Source organism: Lates calcarifer, linkage group LG2 (genome assembly GCF_001640805.2).
Source record: "Lates calcarifer isolate ASB-BC8 linkage group LG2, TLL_Latcal_v3, whole genome shotgun sequence".
Lineage (NCBI taxonomy): Eukaryota > Metazoa > Chordata > Actinopteri > Centropomidae > Lates > Lates calcarifer.
Genome location: NC_066834.1, coordinates 19404320 through 19425826, shown reverse-complemented (window position 1 = coordinate 19425826; position 21507 = coordinate 19404320). Strand labels below are relative to the sequence as shown.

Below are 21507 nucleotides of genomic sequence, written 5' to 3'. Positions count from 1 at the left end.
CTTCTGGGCAGCTTTTAAGAATAAGTGTGATCTGACTTTTAAAAACAGCCAATCTGAGGAGCTTAAACTGCTGAATCATTTAATGAAAATCTTTAATGGACTTAATTTCATGTAATAATGTCATTATCTTTGACCTCCCTTTTGTGGTTAACTTTTAGGATTTCAGTCCTGCGTCAATATTTCTTACTTTGCTTTTTCCACTACTTTTTATTGGTCTGAAGCACTTAAAAACTGTTGTTAACTCAAAGCCTCTGCTCAAATGATTGTTATTACTGTAGCAGTAGTAGTATTAAAACACCAAACAACTTTGTTTGAAAGTGCGGATAGGTAGCCTACCTTTATCAAAACCACGTCTACAGCTCTCTCTCCTTTGGCACAGAGACTGTACCTCCGCTTGTGTCGTTCGTACATTTTCCTTTAAATATCCCGAGCAGATTTACTGAACAGAAGGTTAAAATCCGGGAGAAACACTGTTGAGGAGAGCTGGAGCTGCCTGCTAAGCTTCACATCTGGCCACAGAAGCAGCCTCTTACCAGACTCCAGCTCTACTCCCTCCCTCCTTCTCTTCTTCCCTCCCTCTCTTTTCCTTTCCTCTGTCGCCTCTTAACTTCACTCCTGACTCTGCCTGACTCATGCCTTTGCTGGCTCTCCCTGTATTTTCTCTCTCTCTCTTTATGGAGCTGTGAATGTCGCTCTCTCATCCTGTGAATCAGCCATCCAAAGTACTGGATTGTTACAGTATGACAGATGACAGAGGGGCATTATTACTTCAGTTAATGTGATTCAATATCCAGAATTTATGCTGTTGAGATTCAACACCCCCTGCTGGATGAAGACATACACTGATTGTGATTGCACCTTTTTCACATGATGTCCCTCTAACTGGATATGGCCAGCAGCTGTGTTGAGTGGTGCAAAAGATGGTTCATCCTCTTGGGAAAGAGGTTACTCACCAGTGCACTTCAGATTTTTGCACGTTATACAGTACATTATGTGCAGGCCTAGGTTAAATCAATATTACCATATTCACTTTTAAAACATCCAAAACAGACTTACATATACTACAACATGTATGTATATGGAAATCTATAAAACTGTGTGTTTCCCTATAATACATCAGACAAAATTAATCCTCTACACTTATGGTTAGATTATTCTGGAAATATAGACATTGAATCACCCTGCCTTAATTATTTCTCACTGTATATTGAACGTTATTGAATGTTACTGATTAATCTGGTGTCTACTGTCCAAACCAGCTCAAAGGCAAAACCTTTTCCACAAGAATAAGGACCCTGAAAACGACACACAACACAAACAGCATGGCAGACACTGGATGAATGAGTACATAGACATGTTCCACACATGTGCAGGTGGTGGAATTTATGTGCATCCTCACTGCATAACAGAAATGAAAAGAATAATTTGGGTTTAAGAAGGATAGGAAAAGAAAGAACATCATATTTTACCCATGGATGGCTTCCCCTGCCATTCTAGGATAAAAAAAATGCTACTTAGAGAGCACAGAAATGTCCTCCCTCCCTACCACTCTCCAGAACAGCAGCTGGACAAGAGCTCATCTCTGAATATTATTTCCCTTGGCTGCTCTCATCCATCAGATGTTGTGGATTAGAGTGTCCTTATGCCCCTCTATAAATAAAAATAGTCCTGAAAAATCCTGAAATAATTTTAGTCACACTTATGATAAATTATGAAAAACCTAAACAAGATAACTAACACAAATCAGTGAAACATTTGTGTCATCACCACCTCCCAAATCAAACTGAGTTTAAAGGGCAGCCTGGACAATGTGGTTGGGAACCTCCTGGATGATACTTAGATCTATGTAAAGGTGTGGTAGTCCCTGCAGGGTTGTCCCTGACATGAGAATCTGCTTTGACCTCAGGTCCTGGCCATAGCTGGTCAATATTACAAAGGCATGAATCCCAGCAGCCACAAACAAATCAAACCCTCGTCTAATCCAAACTCTGATCTTCACACAATACCAGGTGTTTCATAGTTCAGTAAAACTCTGCGATCAATCCGTTGAACCAAATTAACCGCAGTGTTTGCACGCAGCAAACACATACTTTGAATATAACCTGCTGTTTTCTGGGATGAAAAAAATCTCTATATCGTTTTGCTATAGTTCATAATGTACAGCCAGAAAAGTAAGTGGGAGCCCATTAACTCTCCAAACTTCCCAGCTTGTATTACTCCATCTTTCCACATTATGGAGTAGGGAAACAGCCTGTAAACACACGTTTACACACACACACACACACACACACACACACGTATGGATTCACATCGCAACATATTAAAAGAAAAACGCTACTCCGTCACGTAGCCTTAAACGGTGACTGAACAACAAAAACTCTCCATATTCTTCTTCTGTAGTCAAAGAGTCAATTGTCACCAAATCACTGTGCATTAAACAGATGTTTTTCACCAGTATCTGATACCACTTCAGAATACTGCTCACAAATTATGCTTCCCATGATTCCTCCATATTCTCATTATATCTGTCTTGATTGGGAGGATCTAAGGAACTAAACAGTGTAGGTGAAGAAAGCAGGGATACAGATAGGGGAAATGAGATCCATCTTATTGATCTAGCGGCACTGTGACATATTTATATCAGTGAGATTTTTTTTTTAATTTGCCATTTTTACCCTAAACAACAAAATAGCAGCTGAAATGTAATTAGCATTTACAAAGCTACTGCAGCACATATAACTTTACTACTAACTTTTTTCCTTACAGTATCAGAAGTTTGATATGACTTCCCCTGCAAATGTTTATATAAATCCAATTTGCAAAAATAAATCTTTGTCTAATCTAAATTTATCTCCTGCTTAAGTGACTTGTTGTGTTTTTAAAGTGTTTTTAAACTCTTTGGCACTTTGACAGCACTTGCAGCTGCAGATGAAAACCATGTTAATTCTGCTCTGATGTGTGATTTAGAAATCTGTGAAGAGCATGATCAACATTATGAGTCAAAGCGCTGCTGCCTAGACTCACTAACTACAAGCTCCAGTATTCAAAAATGTGAAATGTAGATGTCACGCCTGCTGAATCATCCAGGACTAAATTATCTGCTGTCTAAATAGCTTACATCTCGTCAAACATCGACACATTCTTTGCGATTTTAATTACTTCATTAACCTCACATCTCATTTCAGGGAGCTAGTTGTTGTTGCTGTCATTTAGATTCTGTTATTCAGTCAATTTTATTCTCTGCTGTTGTCTGGACTTTTACAGTCCACTATGTACACTGTTTTCTTAGGTTTATTTTATTTCCCAATTTGTTTCACATATTATGCTGATGATTAGACACTAACAAAATAATTACTATTCCTATTCTGTTCTAATAATAATAAGTATTCATATTATTCTAATAAATGGTTCACAGGCTTTGTGTCCAAATATTACCACAAACCGTGTAAACTGAAATGCTTAAGAAAAGCTTTGAGGATGTGTCTCCAGCCATTCTTCACCTCAACTCCTTCTACAATTTGTTCAACACCAGCACACCTTCAAATCACCTGCTCATCATAGAAATAACAGGAGATTTCAGCAAGGTCAAAATGCAGGTCATTACATTCTTGCTTTGGTCAATAGGAGAAGCTCCAGTGATGCCACTGATGCCACATCGCCCTCTGCTGGCGACCCCACCATCCTGCACACTGTGTGTAGGTTTTCCTGCAGTCAAACATCTGGCATTCAGAACAAGCCACGGACCCAGACCACAACCCAGGAATAAGCAGAGCCACTCCAGTCTCTGGCTGCTGAGGAATCTGTCAGTCAGCAACATTTCAGAGTAAAGTCCCGTCCACAGAAGATCGTATCCATGTGCTCAGTGGCTGAGCTCAGAGAGAAAATTGACTGCATAACATGACTCCCACAGGATGAGGCGGGGAGATTCTGTTGGATTCAATAATATAGCAAATGTAGAGGTCACACTTAAGGACACTCCAGCAGGTAATATATTCCTCATTGAATGAAAAAAAAAAAGCTGACTAAGCTGCAAGTCTCAAATTGGAATCTTCTATTCCGAGGGAGAAACGTTCCAGACAGCTTTCTTCCTGAACTTCCTGCAAATCTCTACTTGGCACATCAAGCTTCTCATAGGCAAAATCCGGCCTTCCCTTCTCCTCCCCAAATTTTTGATGTACTTTTCTCTAGTGGAAATATTTTTGCAATTCCTGGCTATTCCTGCCAAATTTTAAAAACAGAGTTCAGTTTTTAATAAGATGTTAAATGCTGTCACTGTTCAAGCCAGGGAAAATGTTTCTACTCACCAAAATATACAGTAGTTGTTTCTGAGAAAACTAGAAATGAATGAGCCTAGTTAAATTTTACCGGAAATGAATTCTCTGTTTCTTTTCATGCATATTTCTCATTAAGTTCTGTTGTACACATGAAAAGTGCAGGTTTAAACACTGCCTTAAATCTACACATACATGGATATTACAAACTGTGCCACCTGGTCGCTGCTAATGCAGAAATATTAAACTGTTAACAATGGAAATCAGTCACACTGGATTGAATTCACATCTAACACTGGTTAGATGTTTTAAGTGACTGGGATTCAGACTCTGACAACACTAAGACCTGTTCCTGAAAACATGCTTAGACCGCATTAACAATAGATGGTGACAATAAATTTGTCTTGTATCACACTCAACATGTGATACAACTCTGATAAATCCCACTGTCAATATATAAAAAATATTATTCTGACTCATGGTGAAGTCTATTATTGTCTATTATTAATATTCACCTTTCAACCGGTTTATCTGTGTTTCACCACTAGTTACCATTATTGTTCATATTATCTGTTGATTTATGGAGACACATACGGTTGGTGGAGTGAGTAATGGGTGTTCAAAAGTTTGGACAAATGGATTTGACTGATTTGCTTGATGAGCGTCACCTGTTTTTCATTTCTCTCCTATTAAAAGTATTGTTTTATTTTTGTTCTGAATAAATTTTGCATTTTGAGTCTTGATGGCCTTGTTAGCAGCAGAGCACTCTGGCTGCTATGTAGCTCCTAAAAGATTCACAGACCTATTTCACAGCAGGAATTTTGACTTGTCATAGCAGGAAAGATTGAGTGGAACTGCTGCAATTAGTGATGTTATTAGCTGTTCCTGTGTTTGACAAGTCGAAATTTCTGCTGTGAAAAAAGTCTCTTCAACTAGTTTCATGCCACATTTTACCCCAGGTCATGTAATAGCTCAGGAAACTGGTTACTGGTTGCCTCTTTGTTCATATCTTCACGCCACAGGCTACGTAGGGTGTTTCAAGGCTTTGGCAAACAATGACTCATCTTAGACTCGTGCTAATCAAACCCGCGTTGAGAACAAAGCAGAGCTTGATAGCTGACAACCACTGTAGAGACTTTAAGCTTACCGTGGAGAAGTCGGTTTCCACTGCTGTGTCATTTTCTTCCTCCCCTGCAGCAATTACACTGTCTTCAGACTTGATGACATCCACCTCTAGAGAAATGCACACAACACAGTGCAATCAGTCCAAAGGCAAATACTCCAAATAAAGGAATCAATAACAAGTGTTTAGAGTAAAAGAAAATGAGACCTGTTCTATCCTCACCGCAGATACACTGATGAGTTAGATGGTGTACAATACTCATGCAGCAGCTTGTGTCTGTAGTTTTTACTTACCATTACAACTTTCCTGAAAGGAAAATTTCCATAGGGAAAATAACCATTTGAATGTAAATGAATTTATCAGTCTTTTATAAAAGCAGAAAACAAATAGTCCACTGATAGTATCGTATAATTATCTGAGATGGATTAAAGGAATCTGTCTTGGTACACTTATGTAAGAAAACATGACATGATGAATTTTAGAGGGAGTGGAAAAGTCTCTCCATAAAAAACAGAACAACTTTTTACTTTGTTTTCTTTTTAAGGATCCACTAGAATCAAAGTAGGTATTCACATCTTTATACCCAAAACATGAGACAACAAAAAGCTTGTCTCTGATGGCCTCATGATATTACCTGATGCCAGGCCACTGTCAGGCTGTAAATATATCCCCTCACTTATAATGACACCCCACTCTCTGTGTGACGCACAGCACCAGTCTTGCCCTTGACCCTTTCTTTATTGGACTTGGGACCAGTACAATTACCCCTGATGAGTGAAAATTGCAGACAGAGGAGTGCTGGAAGTTCACTTAGAGAGGAGAGACTCTGTAGGTCTCACTTCCTGCTCCATACTCACATCAGCTGGCTTGTGTATGTTTGTTCTGGAGAACCCAGCCTTCTGGCTGTGCGTCTAAGACTCGGTCACATGCACTGGTAATGTGACTGTGCCTGCTGACGTACAATATACTGTAGCCAGAGTGTGCATGTGTGCATGAGAGAGAGCCTAACAGAGAACATATGAATATAAAGTGAAGTGTTGTCAGACTATACATGGCCTAAGGTACCAAAGATATAAACCGGCTCAGTATTTCCTGTTACGTAACATGTCACCATGTATCCCAGTGTCCCAGCATGAAGTGATGTGGCAAAAAATAATGTGCTGCTGTCACATTTTTGGGAAGGGGTTTTAAAATAACCACTTTTTAAATTAAAAATGGAATCCTAAAGAATTACTAAAAGCTAAATCATCATTAGGAAGACAAACAGCTCCAAAAAAGCAAAAAGACTAACCAAAACAAATCCTCACAACAGCAATATATCACAACAGGACGTCACACAACAGCCAAAACTCTATGTGAGCACGATTATAGCAAGCCATACTGAATTTAGCTTTGTGGAGCTATTGCCATTAATCACCAGGGAAGGACTGAATCTGATTTAGCATATTTGTTTAGGAATAAGACTTTGACAAACATATGGCCCTGTGATGTATGTGAGTGTGCAGCACTAGAATAAACCTGGACTGGGACTGAAATAAATCAGTGTTAGCCCACCTTGGATTGCACTGGTGTGGCTCTCATTGCCTCCATCCACTGCGTCAAGAGTCTTTGGATTTTCAGTCAACTGATTCTCAACAAGAGGTTCACTGGATGCTTCATTGTTTGGAGAAGGCAGATCTACTTGTGCACTATCTGAAAGCAAAGTGATACTTTGTGAAGATACATTGATTTGACTCTGTGGGTGCCTTAGTCTCTCATCATATGATCTTTCATCTGCTGTCATCTCTGAATTATCCTCTCTCTGTTGCTGTAGCACAAATTGCACATGTCCACTCCCTGCTGAGGCCACCGCTGATTTATCACTTGTTTCTGTTGACTGATGATCCCCTCCAGCCAGGACAGTCACTTCAGTTTCTTCTGCGACAGACTGACAAGGTTCAGATAAGACCCTACTGGTGACCTCTGACGCTGAATGCTCAATTTCTGCATTCAGGTCAGAGCCGTTGTCCCCACCAGTTTCCCTTTCTTCGACATTCACTGTTGGAGAGTCCTCTCTCTCTGACAACCCGGGACCTAACGACAGATCCTCTTTGGAAAGTTCTGGGACCAGTTCCTCTCCTGACCCATCAGGACTCAAAGCCTCCATTGTCTGAAGGCTGGGTGGCAGTTGTGATTCGGGCTCAGTGCCAGTTTGGTCCGTCACTGTAAGTGCACTGACAGTGTCCCGGCTCCAAGGGGAGCCCTGCATCCACGAAGGATGAATGTTCATCACTTTCACTGGGTCTCATATCATTTGGTTCTTCCATCAGTTCTGCTACCTTGGTTTGGATCAATTCCTGCTCCTCCATAGTGGCATCATCTTGAGTGGGGTGGAATATTTCTGTTGTGGAGCTTCCAACTGATCGGAAGCTGCCATCATCGTCACTGGAGAGGCCATGGGCCACACATGAATCTAGATCAGGGTGTTTCTCATCAGAGCTGGGCATAATTTCTGGTGATTCCTCACAGTCGACTTTATCAATCCGTGTAGCTTCAATGGGCTTACTAGCAGTCCAGCAATCAGCTGTATTGTCAGTTTCATCCATTGGCAAAGTGGTGCTTCCTATACTGCATTCAGAAGGTTCAGCTATGCCTTCACCATCTAGCTCCTTACCACTCACTGTTTCAGTACAATTCCCAGAATGACAACCAGTTTCTGGAGCCAAGCCCCACTGCTGCTCTGTGGCGTAATCCCTACCAGCTGTTTCCTGGTTTTGTTCCAGGTTGTTTATGTCTGGTGGAGGTTCCCCCTCGTGGAGGCCCTCTATCAGGAGACGTGAAAAAGCAGATTCGGGCTCTTCGATTACATCACCGCAGTCTATCAGCGATGGGTTGGGGAGGTCCCTTGGGGTTGATACAGGGTCTGTTAACCCCTCATGCTCTGCTTTCTCCTCGTGTAAAGAAAGTCCGTCACAGAGCTCCTCGCTAAGTTTCATCTCTTCTTTTCTGATAGTCTCCCCTTCCTGAGAGCAGTCCTTCAATTCAGAATCAGAGTTGTCTGAAACCTCTGAGCCCTCTGACGACGGGGACTGGCCCATGACTAAAGCTTTCGTGTCTCCACTGGGTGTTATTAGAACTGTTGCCTCTGAGCTGGTCTCCTCCTCCCTTCTCCTGGCTGTGCTGTTCTCTTCTTCCTGCTCAGATCTGTCCTCTCCCTTTGTGGCCTCCTGTCCTTCCTGGATCACAGCCTCTCCTCTATCAGTTTCCTCTGCCTGTTTACCACAGCTTGCTGGTGGTAGGATTCCCACAGTGAGGTTTGCCCCCTCTGCCGCACTTTGTGCTCCTTCACTCCAATTACACAAACTCAAACTCTGGGTCGAAGCTACAGGCTGTTCCCTTCCCTCCTCCTCCTCCTCCTCCTCCGTGTGGCCGTAATCTCTCCCAGTGTTTGAACTGAGACACACCCGGTCCTCTGGGGGGCCGAGGCCATACTCCTGGGGGCGTACTTCTGATGCTGGAGTACTCACAGACAAACTCCAGTCTTTCTCTGCATTCCCAGTCTCACCATGTCCACAATCAGTTCTGTTGCTTTCCGCTGGGCAGTTTTCTTCCCAGCTGCTTTCAGTTGTTGTATCCAAGCACTCTGTAGCTGCTGCACAGCGCTGTAGTTGCTCCACGCAGGTTATCTCTGCCTCAATACCATCACAACATTCAGCAGCTGTGTGCAGAGAATCAAACCGCAGCTCCAGTACAGAAACTCCCTGCAGAATACAGAAAAGGAGTGGGATAAACGTTAGCTTTTCCCTCAGAGAAACCAATAGAGCTGCTCTCCATTTCTTATCAATCACACACTCTGTGCTTGCATAAGGTGTTCCACCAGTTATACAAACTAAGTTTGAAGGTTAAAAAAATGAGGGCAGTGAAAAGACAAACAATCCAACAATGTTCAGTGGAAGCCGAGCTCCTGGATGAAGCCATGTGAGTAGAGATAGCGTGCTAAAGGGGCAGGGTTGTGTGACTCACCTTGGCATGGAGATGGCATATCAAGTGTAACAGCTGCTCCACACTACTCTGTAGGGTCTGAGGTTCACAACCAGGGCGGACTCTCAGCGTCAGAGTGTGTGTGTTCAGCCTGGGGAGGTGGCAAATCACCCGGGCGTCTGTAGAGACCAGGTGGACATCCTCAATCCCTTTTTCCGCCTCTGTGTCTGTGTCAGCCCTGTCGTGAAATAAACACTTAGATCATTCCGAGTGGTCTATAGCGTGATTGGCTAACACAACGCAGAACTGCTTTTGAGAGAAGGTTTTAACAGTGATGTCAGTGGATCCACACTCACACTTTTTCTTCGAAAATCCACGTGCTGGCTGTGTTTCTTTTTTTTTTTTAATTTCCAGAGTGGGAAAGGCCAGCAGTCAAATGATGTGGTTGTTATTTTAATCTATTCTAGCCTTTTAGCAGGTAATCAACCAACCCTAAAGAGATGCTGTCAGGTAATAAAGTAGCTAGTAAATGTTAAAAAGTTCCAGACGCTGTAGCCAGTCAAAAAAATTTTAAAAAAAAGTTACTTCCCTTCCCAGTGTTAAAATACACACCGTGACTGCCTACATAAAGACCACTCCTAGTTGATAAGCTTTCCGAGAAAACATCACTCTCCCTGCTGCATTAGCACTAAGTGTTGAAGGTAAAAGTATGTGCAGTGTTTTTGTTCATACAGATAGCGCTGTAAAGGAGAGACACCTCCCAGTCAGGCAGATATGTTTGCGTAATGCTGGGTGGATTTGCTTTAGCTGCGAGGCCCGGCAGCTGAGGTCACCAGCCAGGCAGCAAGTGATTTCACTTTTCATGAGGGAAATGTAATTACCAACACATAAAGAGAAAGCTGTAAGTTGTAAAGCAACCCCAGTGCACGCTTGGCAATGAGCGAGCTCACTAAGTGGTAGTTGTCTTTCAGCTTGTGGCGTCTTCATTTTGAGTTAAGTGAAAACTATTCTGCAGCAGATAAATGGAGTGCTTAAAAGACATAAAAGGGGTCCATTTCCACTTTAAGCCGTGTCTCAGTTCATTTACCAAAAAGCTGCTTTTTTCCCTCTAGTTTAATGTTTCACTATAAAAGGATGAGAAGAATTTGACCTCACTAGTCACTCAGAGAGAAAGCATTATTAGGGATAATACCTGACAACTGCAAACAAAACACATACATCCCCTTGCCATTAAACTCTACAGAGAATACACTGCTGCATGTTTGGATTACAGTCACACATAGTGAGATGTAGTGGAGAGGTACTACAACAGGTCAGTAGAGACAGAAGTCGTAACTAAGGCTTTTGTGTTGCGGAATAGTTTCCCATCCCTCTGGATTCCCTTGGAACAATACTGTCAGCCCACAACTTTTCAATTTGCCCTCAACAATCCGACTACAGCTCAAAGTGCTAAGCTAGGCTGCAGTGCGGCTTCGTGGTGATGTTCTTTGGATACTTCCATTGTTCCATGAAGACAACAGACAAACAATGTTTTGCCTGAAAGGGTCTGGAGGAACCACGCCATCTGCCCTCTGATATATTGACATCAGACTGTTTATATAGAGAAGAGGGCAATGTTCACTGAGGTCGTATCACTGTCACACCATGTGTAGACAGTTTGGACAGACAGGGAGTTTTTGTGGACAGTGTTTTCACCTGAAACTTGAGCTATGTAATAAACCCTGTCCTAACAGACAATGGTTATCATCTTTTTCCAATTTAAAGACATTTCATTGTATCATTTACATGTTATATACTACTTGCATATTGCTTTTATATATTTTTATTGTTTTACTGTTTTAGAAGCAATATTAAACTGATAAGAACCGCAGTGCCAAGTTTTAATGTTATACAGTGTTACTGATATACAACAGCCCTTAATGTATGTAATGTATAATGTATGTATGTAATGCTCTAATGAAATCAGTTTGGCGCTTACTTTGTGAGGAGCTCGTAGAGACGTCCGTGTCCTCGTAAGGCTGCGATGGCGGACGGGGTGTGGCCTTGTCTGTTGGCCAATTGCAGGGCTTCTCTAGCTCCAGACTGCCGCAGCAAGAAGTGCGCAACCCGAAATAGACCTCGACGAGCTGAGAAATGCAGCAGAGTCTCCTGAGGATTCAGGTCTGAGGAAGAGACATAGGATGATAAATGTAGTAATATAGAAAGAATAAAGTTTACAACAAAGAAGGAAGCTGAGAAAGACAAGAGGAGAGCAGCAGTCCAGGCAGACAGTTTGTGGTGTAGCAGCTGACATACCATCACTTGAGGCAGCTTGGCAACACCACAGTGCTGCCTAATTAAACCAGTACAGGATCCACAGTGACCCGGTAAACAACAAACCTTTACAGACTGATAAAACCACAGCTTGTCTCTGTCTGTTCATCTTTAACAATGGAACAGTGCATGTATTTGCTGGCCAGTGCTGTAATTTTTGGATTAAAGCCAACATGCCAATTGACAGTATTTTTAAACTGGCAGGGGGGATTTGTGTGCATGTGTGCACAAAATTACAGAAAATGTCACAATTTTGTGTTCCACAGTTCCAGCCAGTGTGGAAAAGCTTCCAAAAGCAGCATCTAATATGTGATAATAACACAAACAAATCATAGCAGCAGCAACAATAATGATGCATGGGACAAAATCAAACTACACCATTTCATTTTACCAGAGGTGAGCCACACTAAGTGCACTAGACTCCCATTTTTAATTAAAGTCCATTATTGGCCCCATATATCAGTCGAACACCTAATAACACCATCAAACACTGAAAACCTCCCTTTACACCTCCACAAAGACAGTAATGGAGATTCATGGAGAGACACAGAGACACACACACACAGGTTTCCATCTTTCTGCCAAAGCAACAAGTTGCCAGCAGAGCTCTCTTTAGCATTAAAGCCAGACTGAATGGCTGTTGTTGTTATTCCAGAAATCTTCTCATCTCAGGCTGAATCTGTGTTTTGTTTCTGTGAGTTACCCAATCACTTCTGTTATTATTAATATCTTCTACTGCCCGACAACTAGCAAATTTATCATCAATTTAAAAGGGCATTTTGAGATAACCTTGTTTAAAAGAGTAGGAAAGTGAAGTTCAATAAATGTTTATTTCAGAATGAAAAGCAGAAAATACAGATCATCAGAGAGCAATAAAAACCTTAATAAGTTAAGACTCAAGACAACTGTACATGTTAGGGGATGCACAATGGAGTGGCATTTGTAAAATCAACTTTAATACCCAGAGGTCTTGAAAGGCAGAGTCAGTACACTGCACATAAAATGCTCATGTTTACCAAACCAGCTGGTCTGTGGTTATTTATAACGACAGCGACTACAGGACTGAGAAAGATAAAAGATCTACAATACTGTTGCTGAGTCCAGATTTCTCAGGACAGAGTGTCTCCTCACAGTTGTTTATTAAAAAGACTGTGTTTTACTCTTTAGCTTTCATTTGTCACTTCCTGAGAGCAGAGGACTTTCTTCCTCCAGTGTCTGTACAGAAAAACAGATATTTATTTCAGCAAACAGGGAAAATTCACAGTTTTCCACTTAGACAGGAAGCTCTATCTTGCAACTGTGTGATTTCCTCTAGGACTTTTTAACGCTGCCTTGTGCAGATTTCAACAACATGATATGATCAGTTATAACACTCAAAAACTAAACAAAAAAGGGTCAGAAAACACTTTACTGTCTGTTATCAGCACCAGGATAATCATTAGGCAACATTTACAATGCTGGTTGTGTCTGCTGATGAGAGGTTTCACTCCATTTACCACGGGCCAGTCTGAACCAGCCTGCCCTGATGAACCCAGCTAATTGGTCAAATTTAATGCTCCACTTGGCTGAGCTATGCTGGACTGGAATGTGAGGTGCCAAACAGCAGCAGGAAATGCTTTTCTGCTGGGTTTGATGGTGGCTCTGTAAAACTGGCTGCCATGACAGCTATGACAATTTTGTGTTATAGCGTCAGGGAGGCTCAGAAGGGAAATACATGCAGTTAGAGCTATTTGCTGCAGTACAGGAATCACCAGCATGAAGCAACTTAACAGTATGTTGAGTCACAATGAGTCACCAGTTTCATTACTCCAGAGACCCTAAGAAAGCTGGCTGTTAATTAGATTCCCTAGCCACAAAATGGTCAAATGTTTTTCTTACCTCCTGTCAAATTACTCAACTGAAATCAACTCTAGTCCAACTCAAACAAACAACAAAACAAATACTTATCTATATTTACATGACAAATTTAATCATTTGGTGAAAAAAAAACAGAAAAAAGAAACATTTCCTGAGCTCAAAGTGACAACAGTCCCAACTCCAAATATATATAGAGAGGAAAGCAGTAGATTCCTCATTTTGAGAAGAGAAAATGCCTGGATTTTTTTTTTTTTTTTTTTTTTGTTATGCTAGTGGCATGACTCTAAAGTTACCAATGTCAGTCATCTGCTTCACCACTTTGGTCCAGACTGAAATAACTACTGGATCGACTTGACATTTGGTAAATTCATACATAATCCTTCATGGATGAACTTTATATAATTATATAATAATAATTTCAGCATCGTCATCAAAGTTTTAACTTGTCCTGTGCATTAGCATGATAATATGCTAAACTAAGATATACCTACTACACACAAGCATGTTAGCATACTAATGTTAACTTTTAGTGCAGAGCTGCTCACAGAGCTGCTAGCATAACTGCAAACTCTTGTCTTGTTGATGACTGACTGGAACAGTTAATAGATTTCAGCGACTGAAATGGACGATGGATATACCTAATGACTGTTCCAGCAGGATAGAAAAGGCTTGTGGACACTGGAGTTCATTTCACAAACCATCACATTGGTATTGATTGACAAACTACAGGCTACAGATAATTTGACATTGACTGTTGCTAACTGTTCAAGCCTGGTGAATTAGGTGGGTGTTGTTCACCATTTTCAGTGTTATGGACAATTCTCCTAGGAGTTATGAATTTCCTGGAGGCCAATAAATGGCTGGCTATGGTGAGAACAGTGACTGCTGCGTGCCCGCAGCGTGAAGGATGACTGAGATAAACCACCGTCACCTCCACCTATAGTCTGCTGCTATCCATCATCTGACAGATCTGATAAATGGAGAGCAGAGTTGCACTCCTCTTCCTCCCCACAGTTCACTGCAGCTGAGCATCTTGTATTGAAGCACTGACATATTGTGAAGCAGAGCCTATTAGAGCACACATCACTCACCGCAGCTGGAAGCCGCCTTCCACATCAACAACATGACAGCAGACTTCAATGCAAAGGACCCTGTGAATGTGTATGTGTGTGTGTGTCCATCTCTAAAAAGCCGCAACACTTTTCAGTAACAAGTGCATCTTATCTAATCAGGAGGGAGTTCATTACTGAAAATTTGATTTGATGAGTTTTTCTTTCCAGGCTCCAAACCAATAATGAATAAAACATTTTAAGGAGTGTGTAGATTTTCCATCTCCACTAGACACTGACTGAATGTTCTCAGCTCATTTTTTGTCTAAAATCCTGCTGGTTCTTTTGGTTTGGTCTAATATCCAAGTCCAAGTTAAACCATAAGCCATTATCTTAACAATAGCCAGAGGCAGCGCCAGTGCTCTAACTACTCCCAAAAGTCTTGTTTACGCTGCTTCACGGCGAGCAATTACCTCGCAGTTTATCATCCACATCAGCTCATTTGGCTTCTTTTAACTGATTAAAGTCATCGGAGTCAATGGCTGGAGAAAATTGGCACTTTAATTTTAATAAAAATATATGTTTGTTTGGACTGACAGCCATTTCTCTCAACCCTCTAACTGCTATCTGGCTGGGCCGCAGCACAGGGATACTCAGCCGTGTTCATACTAATGCCAGGGTCAGATAAAAGCCCATAAACATAAACATGCTTTCATGTTCACATCCTCCTGTAAATACAATATGAGCTACCAACTGCACTGACCTCATCAGCCCTTTATTTGTAATTGCAGGGGGATGTGTATGGCCTCCATTACTTCTACTGAGAGTCAAGCAGTGCTTAACAGGGAATAACAAGTACGTTTATCATTCAGTCATTTATTCAAATCAAACTGCCATTATGTTCTGGTTACAGTGTCACAAATGCTATTATTTTGTTCGATTTCTCAAACACCTGAAAAGTACATTTCAGGTTCTTGGCTCCTGCTCCAACTAAAACTGGGTTTATCCCTAGGACCAGAGGTTAACAGCAGTCCTGCTATTGATACCTTCAGCGCAGGTTTTGATTTATAGTTCTGCAATGGACTTCACCAGTGCAGAAAAATAAATCTGCAGCGGTGTTGATAGATGGATGTGTCGTACGTGATCAGGCCATATTGTGCTTAAACTATATTCCTTATACTATGTTCTTCATTTACCTTGTGGTACAGAGCAACTGTGGGCTGCACATGTACTCATGTAATTGGAGTTACATGCAGGTAACTTATATATCACATTGTCTCGTAACTGAATGGGAGGCTACCACTGTGCTATCACAGTGTTGAAAATTTCATTCAAGTGGGATACAGTGAAGATGGCTGTTATTGGTGGTATATGTTGGTATATGTTTGTTGGACATGTGTGTTATTGAGAAAGAGAAGATAGTCTTCACTGCCATCAGAAACTTGCAAGAGAAAACACAATCAGCCAAAGCAGTCGCAGCTCATGTGGTATTCATGTGGTGATCTCCATCGCAGATGCAGCCTTGACTAGTCTAGTCACATTTCTGAGGTGATGTATGTCAGATACAGCCTAGCCTACAGCAGCTACTGTATGCTGTTTACGGCACCTTTACGACCACACTGTGGAGTGTATTCAGTTCCACTTTGTCACCGTAATGGCGATGGTGGCGGTGCTCAAGAGTGCGACAAATAAATCAGCTGCCGGAGTCATCTATAACGGTAGAAGTTAAACGGGAGTCACGTCCACTAATTAGGAGTTGGACACACACGCTGCAAAGCACGCACATACACACACAGAATGTGGAAACAGTAGACTGCACGTTGTGTGCCAACAAGCACTCCCCTGAACCAATCACTAACAATGTCCCACTGCTTTGACCAGTAATTGCAGCACTGCTCTGGAAATGCCACAACATAACGCAGAGAGTGATCAGTCCTTCTAGTTTCATTGATATCTGGTCAGCACTGCGAAAGGTATGTGGCACATAGACAAACACACAAACAGAGGTGCTATGTGTGTCATTATGTGCTGTACATTTGTAATTTGTCAGTGTGTTTCTCCATCAGTGTAGAGACATACTGTCTGACTCTTGGACATTTTTCAAATTACATGTTACAGTCAGTAAGCCCACCACCACCACCACCAGTCTCACCAGTGCTGTTGGTTTGTTTGTTTCCCAGTAGGCTCCATCCTGGAGGCAGTACGAGGTGGTGGAGGGCCAGGGCCAGGCTCTCGTCCAGACGTTCACACTCCTGCAGGGGAATCTGACACTCATCCAGCAGCAGTGCCCCATCGAGGCCGTCGGCCCGGCCTGCCGTGCTCACCTGTGTGGAGGGTGATTACTGAGATGAGTCAAGTTTTACAGAGGAGGAGCTGAAGCTTAGTCTAGTGGAAGCACTCATTTTAAGACGCTCAGCATAAGAGCATTAACTGAATGCCTAAAATGTAAGATGTAAATGTAGGAGGACACGCAGCCACATGAGTCTATCAGTGCTAAGCTCAATTTGGAACTGTGCTGTGTTGACAAAAACAAATCATATTCAGATTATAGAAGTGAAAAATGTTCCATTAGAAGCTTTAGATTTGAGTGCTCAAGACACATTTCATCTTGTCCTCCTCCCTGGCAAAACAAACTCAATATTAAATTTCCATGGGATGATATCTTGTGCTGAAAAGAATTCATTAATTGAATACCGAGGACTGTGAGACATCAGGCCTTGCCAGGGAAGAAACGCTAACATCAGAATCTTTTGTTTTACTGTCACTCTGCCCACATTGCTGTATCACTTGTAACCATTGGTAACCACTTTTTTTCTCCTGCTCTGTGACAAGCCTCAGTTTTTGTGGTTATTTTACAGCAGATTTAGGAATGGAAATGACTTGTCTTGTTGCTCACCAGGAACTGGGCCATGTCAAAAGCCAAATCCTGGACAAAGTTGAATCGATGCTCGGCCAGCAGAGCCACGCAACCCAAGCGGGTCTTTGGGTCCACAGGGGCATCGGGGACACCTTGGCTGACAGAACACAAGGTGACCAGCACCGCCTCGCAGCAGTCATGAGCTACAAGACAATACAAGGAGGAAGGAGACAGGAAGAAAGGGAGGGATGACAGGAGAAAGGAGTGAGGAGGACACTGGATAAAACAGCAAATAAATCAGGTTACAGTCCACATTATCAGTCTGTCTGTGTGTATGTCCACACTCTGCATCAAGCACCTCAACAAGACTGGCTGAAGAAATGCATCTCTGAGCTGTCAGCTGTCTGAGATCTTCTTTTGTTTACATAACTTCTGTGCTTTTAGCCAGGTTTATCCAGGGGTGAGGTGATGAAATGATCACACACAGTCTCGATACAAAAACATAAGTTAAACCCCAGAAAGACAACAACATATTTTTCACTTGACATCACACATTTGTGCACAGCCACACAATCTAGACTTGCACTGCTGATTTAAATCTTGTCTAATTAATCCAAGTAAATCAAAATATTATTTTACTTAACCAAATGTGTTTTAATTCATCCCGCTAATACCCATTCAGCAGATACAATTCAAACCTGACTTACCAACAAGTTCACAACATAACATGTTATCAGTTAAATGAAAGTTTATGCAAATGTGTTTTGAGTTGTCACAACAAAAAGAATGAACAATGAGGACAGTAGTCCACATGCATGGCCGACGTCAAAACACAGCTAACAGGGAATAAAGGCTCTGCATGGCTGAACTGCAAATGTATGCAGTGCTGACAGACTCCCTGTTCCTCATTTGCAGGGCCTTCTGCATTAATCTGCCTCTTTCCCAAATGCCAAGTCAAACTCTGTTGGACGCAGGCCTCCTGTTCGACTCTATAAAAAGAAATCAGCTAGAGCTGAACTTCTTTAGCGCCCTCTGTGTGTAGAACGAGATTCCCGCCGTATCAGACCCATTTATTTCTCACTCCCTCCATCATTTACTGTGTGTTAATGCCTCTACAAACATAGGACCAATATTTGGTTCAATTGCCTTGCGCAAGGGCACCCCAATCTAAGCTTAAGCACTAACTCGGGGTATCTGCAGTGATTTTCCCATGCCACCTGGGAATTCTATCCAGCGACCTCCTGCTCGGTCACAGGACCTGTCCTTTGGAGCTCGGCGCGTCCTGATGGAGGAGGCAGTGAAGCGGAGCTAATCTGTTAGTAGAGTAACACCTCCTGCCACCCCCCTGCTTCAGACGGCTGTAATTCAGTCGAGCTCTTAACAAGATAACACAGTTTATCGTGTTCTGCCTTCTTTTTTCCTGTCTAGAAGCAGACAAACACACTTGAGGAAAACAGTGAGTTCATCAGTGTCTTTTTAATTTGTCCCTTTCGCTCATATTTTACGTCCTTCCCAACATTTGGCTAAGATTCATGTTGATTACGGGGTCACAGGTTTACCACCTGTTTTCCGCGCACAGTGACCTTTGACCCTTGACCTGCGTGCTGCCTGTTGTTGCTCATTCACCTTCAGAGGAAGCGTCTCAGAGTAACAACACTGGCTAAACCCGTTCAATTCTGCATGCAGAAGAAGTGGGATGTGTTCCACAAGGAGTGATGAATGAGCCAGGCTCTATAAAACCTAAAGGGAGGTGATTTCTCTCTCTCCAAAACACAACATTAGTTTTAAAAACGAGGACAGTGGTGGTAGATGATTAATCATTTATTACTTCGACTTTCTTCCTCGGCTATAATAACTCTTGACTTCCCCCATGCTTTCCGTGTGATGTGAGGGCAGAATAACACTATCCCCTTCTTAAATTCAATTATTCTTTTAAACAGCCTTTGGTGCTTTGGCACCTCTTAATGTTTATTCTGGGTTATAGCACATGATGGCTACAGAGGACTGACCAATACAGGAGATCTTCTATTTCTTTGTTTTCACTTATTGATAAATATTGAAGATAGAATTTTGACTCTGTCTTGAGTGTTGTTGATCTAAGTAAGTTTGCAATGAGGCTGCATTTGGAGAACCTCATTTTCATAACTTTATTTCCCCAGACTAATCTATGTAAATAAAATGTACCTGTAACAAGGACTGTCCTATCACTTAACACAGACAAACATGAGGGCAGAATTAAAGATAGATTTAGCATGTATTAAATGCTGTAGGTGGAGCCGCCTTCCCACAGGTCCATTAGACGTGACAGGGAAGCCGCAAGGCATTGTGGGTGGAGGGTGGCTTACCAGGACACACTGCCTGCAAGGTGTCATGACTGCTCCTTAGGGTGCTGGTCAGGTGCCTTTGTGTACTGCCAGCAAACAGCAGGAAGTAGTCCACGCCCTCCTCATCCGCAGCCAGCTCTTCATCAGCGAGCTGCACTGTGATAACACACTGTCCCTGCAGAGACAGGCAGAGAAACAAGAGGAGATAAGAAAAAAAACAACAACACATATTCAGAGAGATATCAAAATAAATGTGCATATATTATTATTTCTTCATATTAATGTGGAGGACATTACTGGTTATTTACTGGTCAGTAAATCTGACTTGTATGTTGTAGTTTTTAACCAGGCAAGCTAATCTAATGTTGAACATTGGCAGTTAGAATAGTGTAACTGGAATAAGTTGTAAGAAAAACTGGACTGGTTCCGTAACCCAAGCACATTTATTTAATCTGAAGCCTTAATGACGAGGAACACACACCCTGCTCACACTCACTGCAACCTGGCTGATCCAATAAGAAGCAGACAGCTCTAAATAACTGTGCAAATGAACTAAGAATGCATTTGGATGTGATTTATCAAGCCACATTAGGAGGCTGTAAGAGAAGTATGCAGCACTACAGGAACGAAAATGCTCAAGGTTACGAACTGCATCCCTGTCATCACTAAAGACTAGTTAGACTAGATAGTGTGTGTATAGCGTGACAAAGCCTGAACATCTGAACATCTGCCACGCCTAATTTAACTCAATCTTCTTCTCCAGCAGCACAGTTGTGCAGGTTTATCTGTTTAGACTCTGATAAAATCAAGTGTGATCAGGAGAGTGAAATCCAATCGCAGTCGGTCACTTAAGATGCATTCAAGTCTGACTCTGATGCTAAGTGTGAACTGCAATCCTTCATGACTGTATCTAGTTATAAACTCAATATCTGTGTACCAGATCTTAACAAGGCCACAGGGTAAAACGCTGTGTGGAAGCTGCCAGTCTTCACACCACCACACTTGTTTACAGCAATTACACTAATGCCTCAAAGTTAATATGTTAATGATTTATTGATGTTAAAATGCTGCACATCACATCATTAACAAACAAACAGGGAGGCACCAGACAGTGATGAAACATGGTGGAACAGCTTGACTTTCTGAAGATTCAGTGAGAGAGCTCAGTCAGTTTCAGACCACAGAGGAGGAGGAGGAGGATAAAACAGGATGATTAACAGCAGCACTTCTCTTTTGGTGCTTTTTATTAACCAATACAACATTTTTTAACCCTCATGTTTCCATAGAACATTTATCAAGGTTAATACTCTTTTTCAGTGCCCTACTTTGCACTTGGATTTTTTTTTTCACCTGAAGTCTACTGCAGCAGTTATGGCATCTAAACAGTGGTTACTGGTTGAACTAATTCACTGCCCACAACCATATGTTCTAGCTTGGTGCAAAAGAGCAAAAGAAGCAACCTTCAGTGTGCAGGGGGCTTGAGTGAGAATGTCTGCTTTAACGTAAGGCGCAAATATAAGCATAAGTGGTTTATTTGCTAGCTTACAAACTACAGCAGTGACAGAGCATTGCTTCTGAGGCCAAGATTTAGCACTGTCATTAACAAACTACATTAGTTTGTAGGATTGCAGATTATATTCAATAATAAACTATTTAGGACTAACACATAGACTGTTTAGTATCTCCCCACTGTGTGGAAGCTGGTTTTGGATGCTATGAGAGTTTACCTGAAAGTTAGCAACTCTGTCCTGCT

General features: G+C 41.9%; 2 protein-coding genes across 3 annotated transcripts in view; both read right to left on the bottom strand.

Annotated features, from left to right (window-relative positions):
- The window catches only part of LOC108897673 (A-kinase anchor protein 13), a 61110-nt gene extending 53570 nt beyond the window's left edge, over window positions 1-7540 (bottom strand). Inside the window, 2 exon segments of the mRNA XM_018697392.2 lie at window positions 5419-5504; window positions 6949-7540. Coding sequence (XP_018552908.1) covers window positions 5419-5504; window positions 6949-7540 — 678 coding nt within the window.
- An 8-nt stretch (window positions 7541-7548) lies between these two features.
- Window positions 7549-21507, bottom strand: part of si:dkey-172h23.2 (uncharacterized protein LOC393772 homolog) — a 39231-nt gene continuing 25272 nt past the window's right edge. For both annotated transcript variants that reach the window (XM_018697394.2, XM_018697395.2), the window contains exons 3-8: window positions 19776-19929; window positions 17470-17633; window positions 16726-16897; window positions 11333-11516; window positions 9397-9592; window positions 7549-9134 (exon numbers count right to left, since the gene is read on the bottom strand). In XM_018697394.2, the coding sequence (XP_018552910.1) occupies window positions 7575-9134; window positions 9397-9592; window positions 11333-11516; window positions 16726-16897; window positions 17470-17633; window positions 19776-19929 (2430 nt within the window). In that variant the 3' untranslated portion in view covers window positions 7549-7574. The remainder of the gene's footprint in view (window positions 9135-9396; window positions 9593-11332; window positions 11517-16725; window positions 16898-17469; window positions 17634-19775; window positions 19930-21507) is intronic.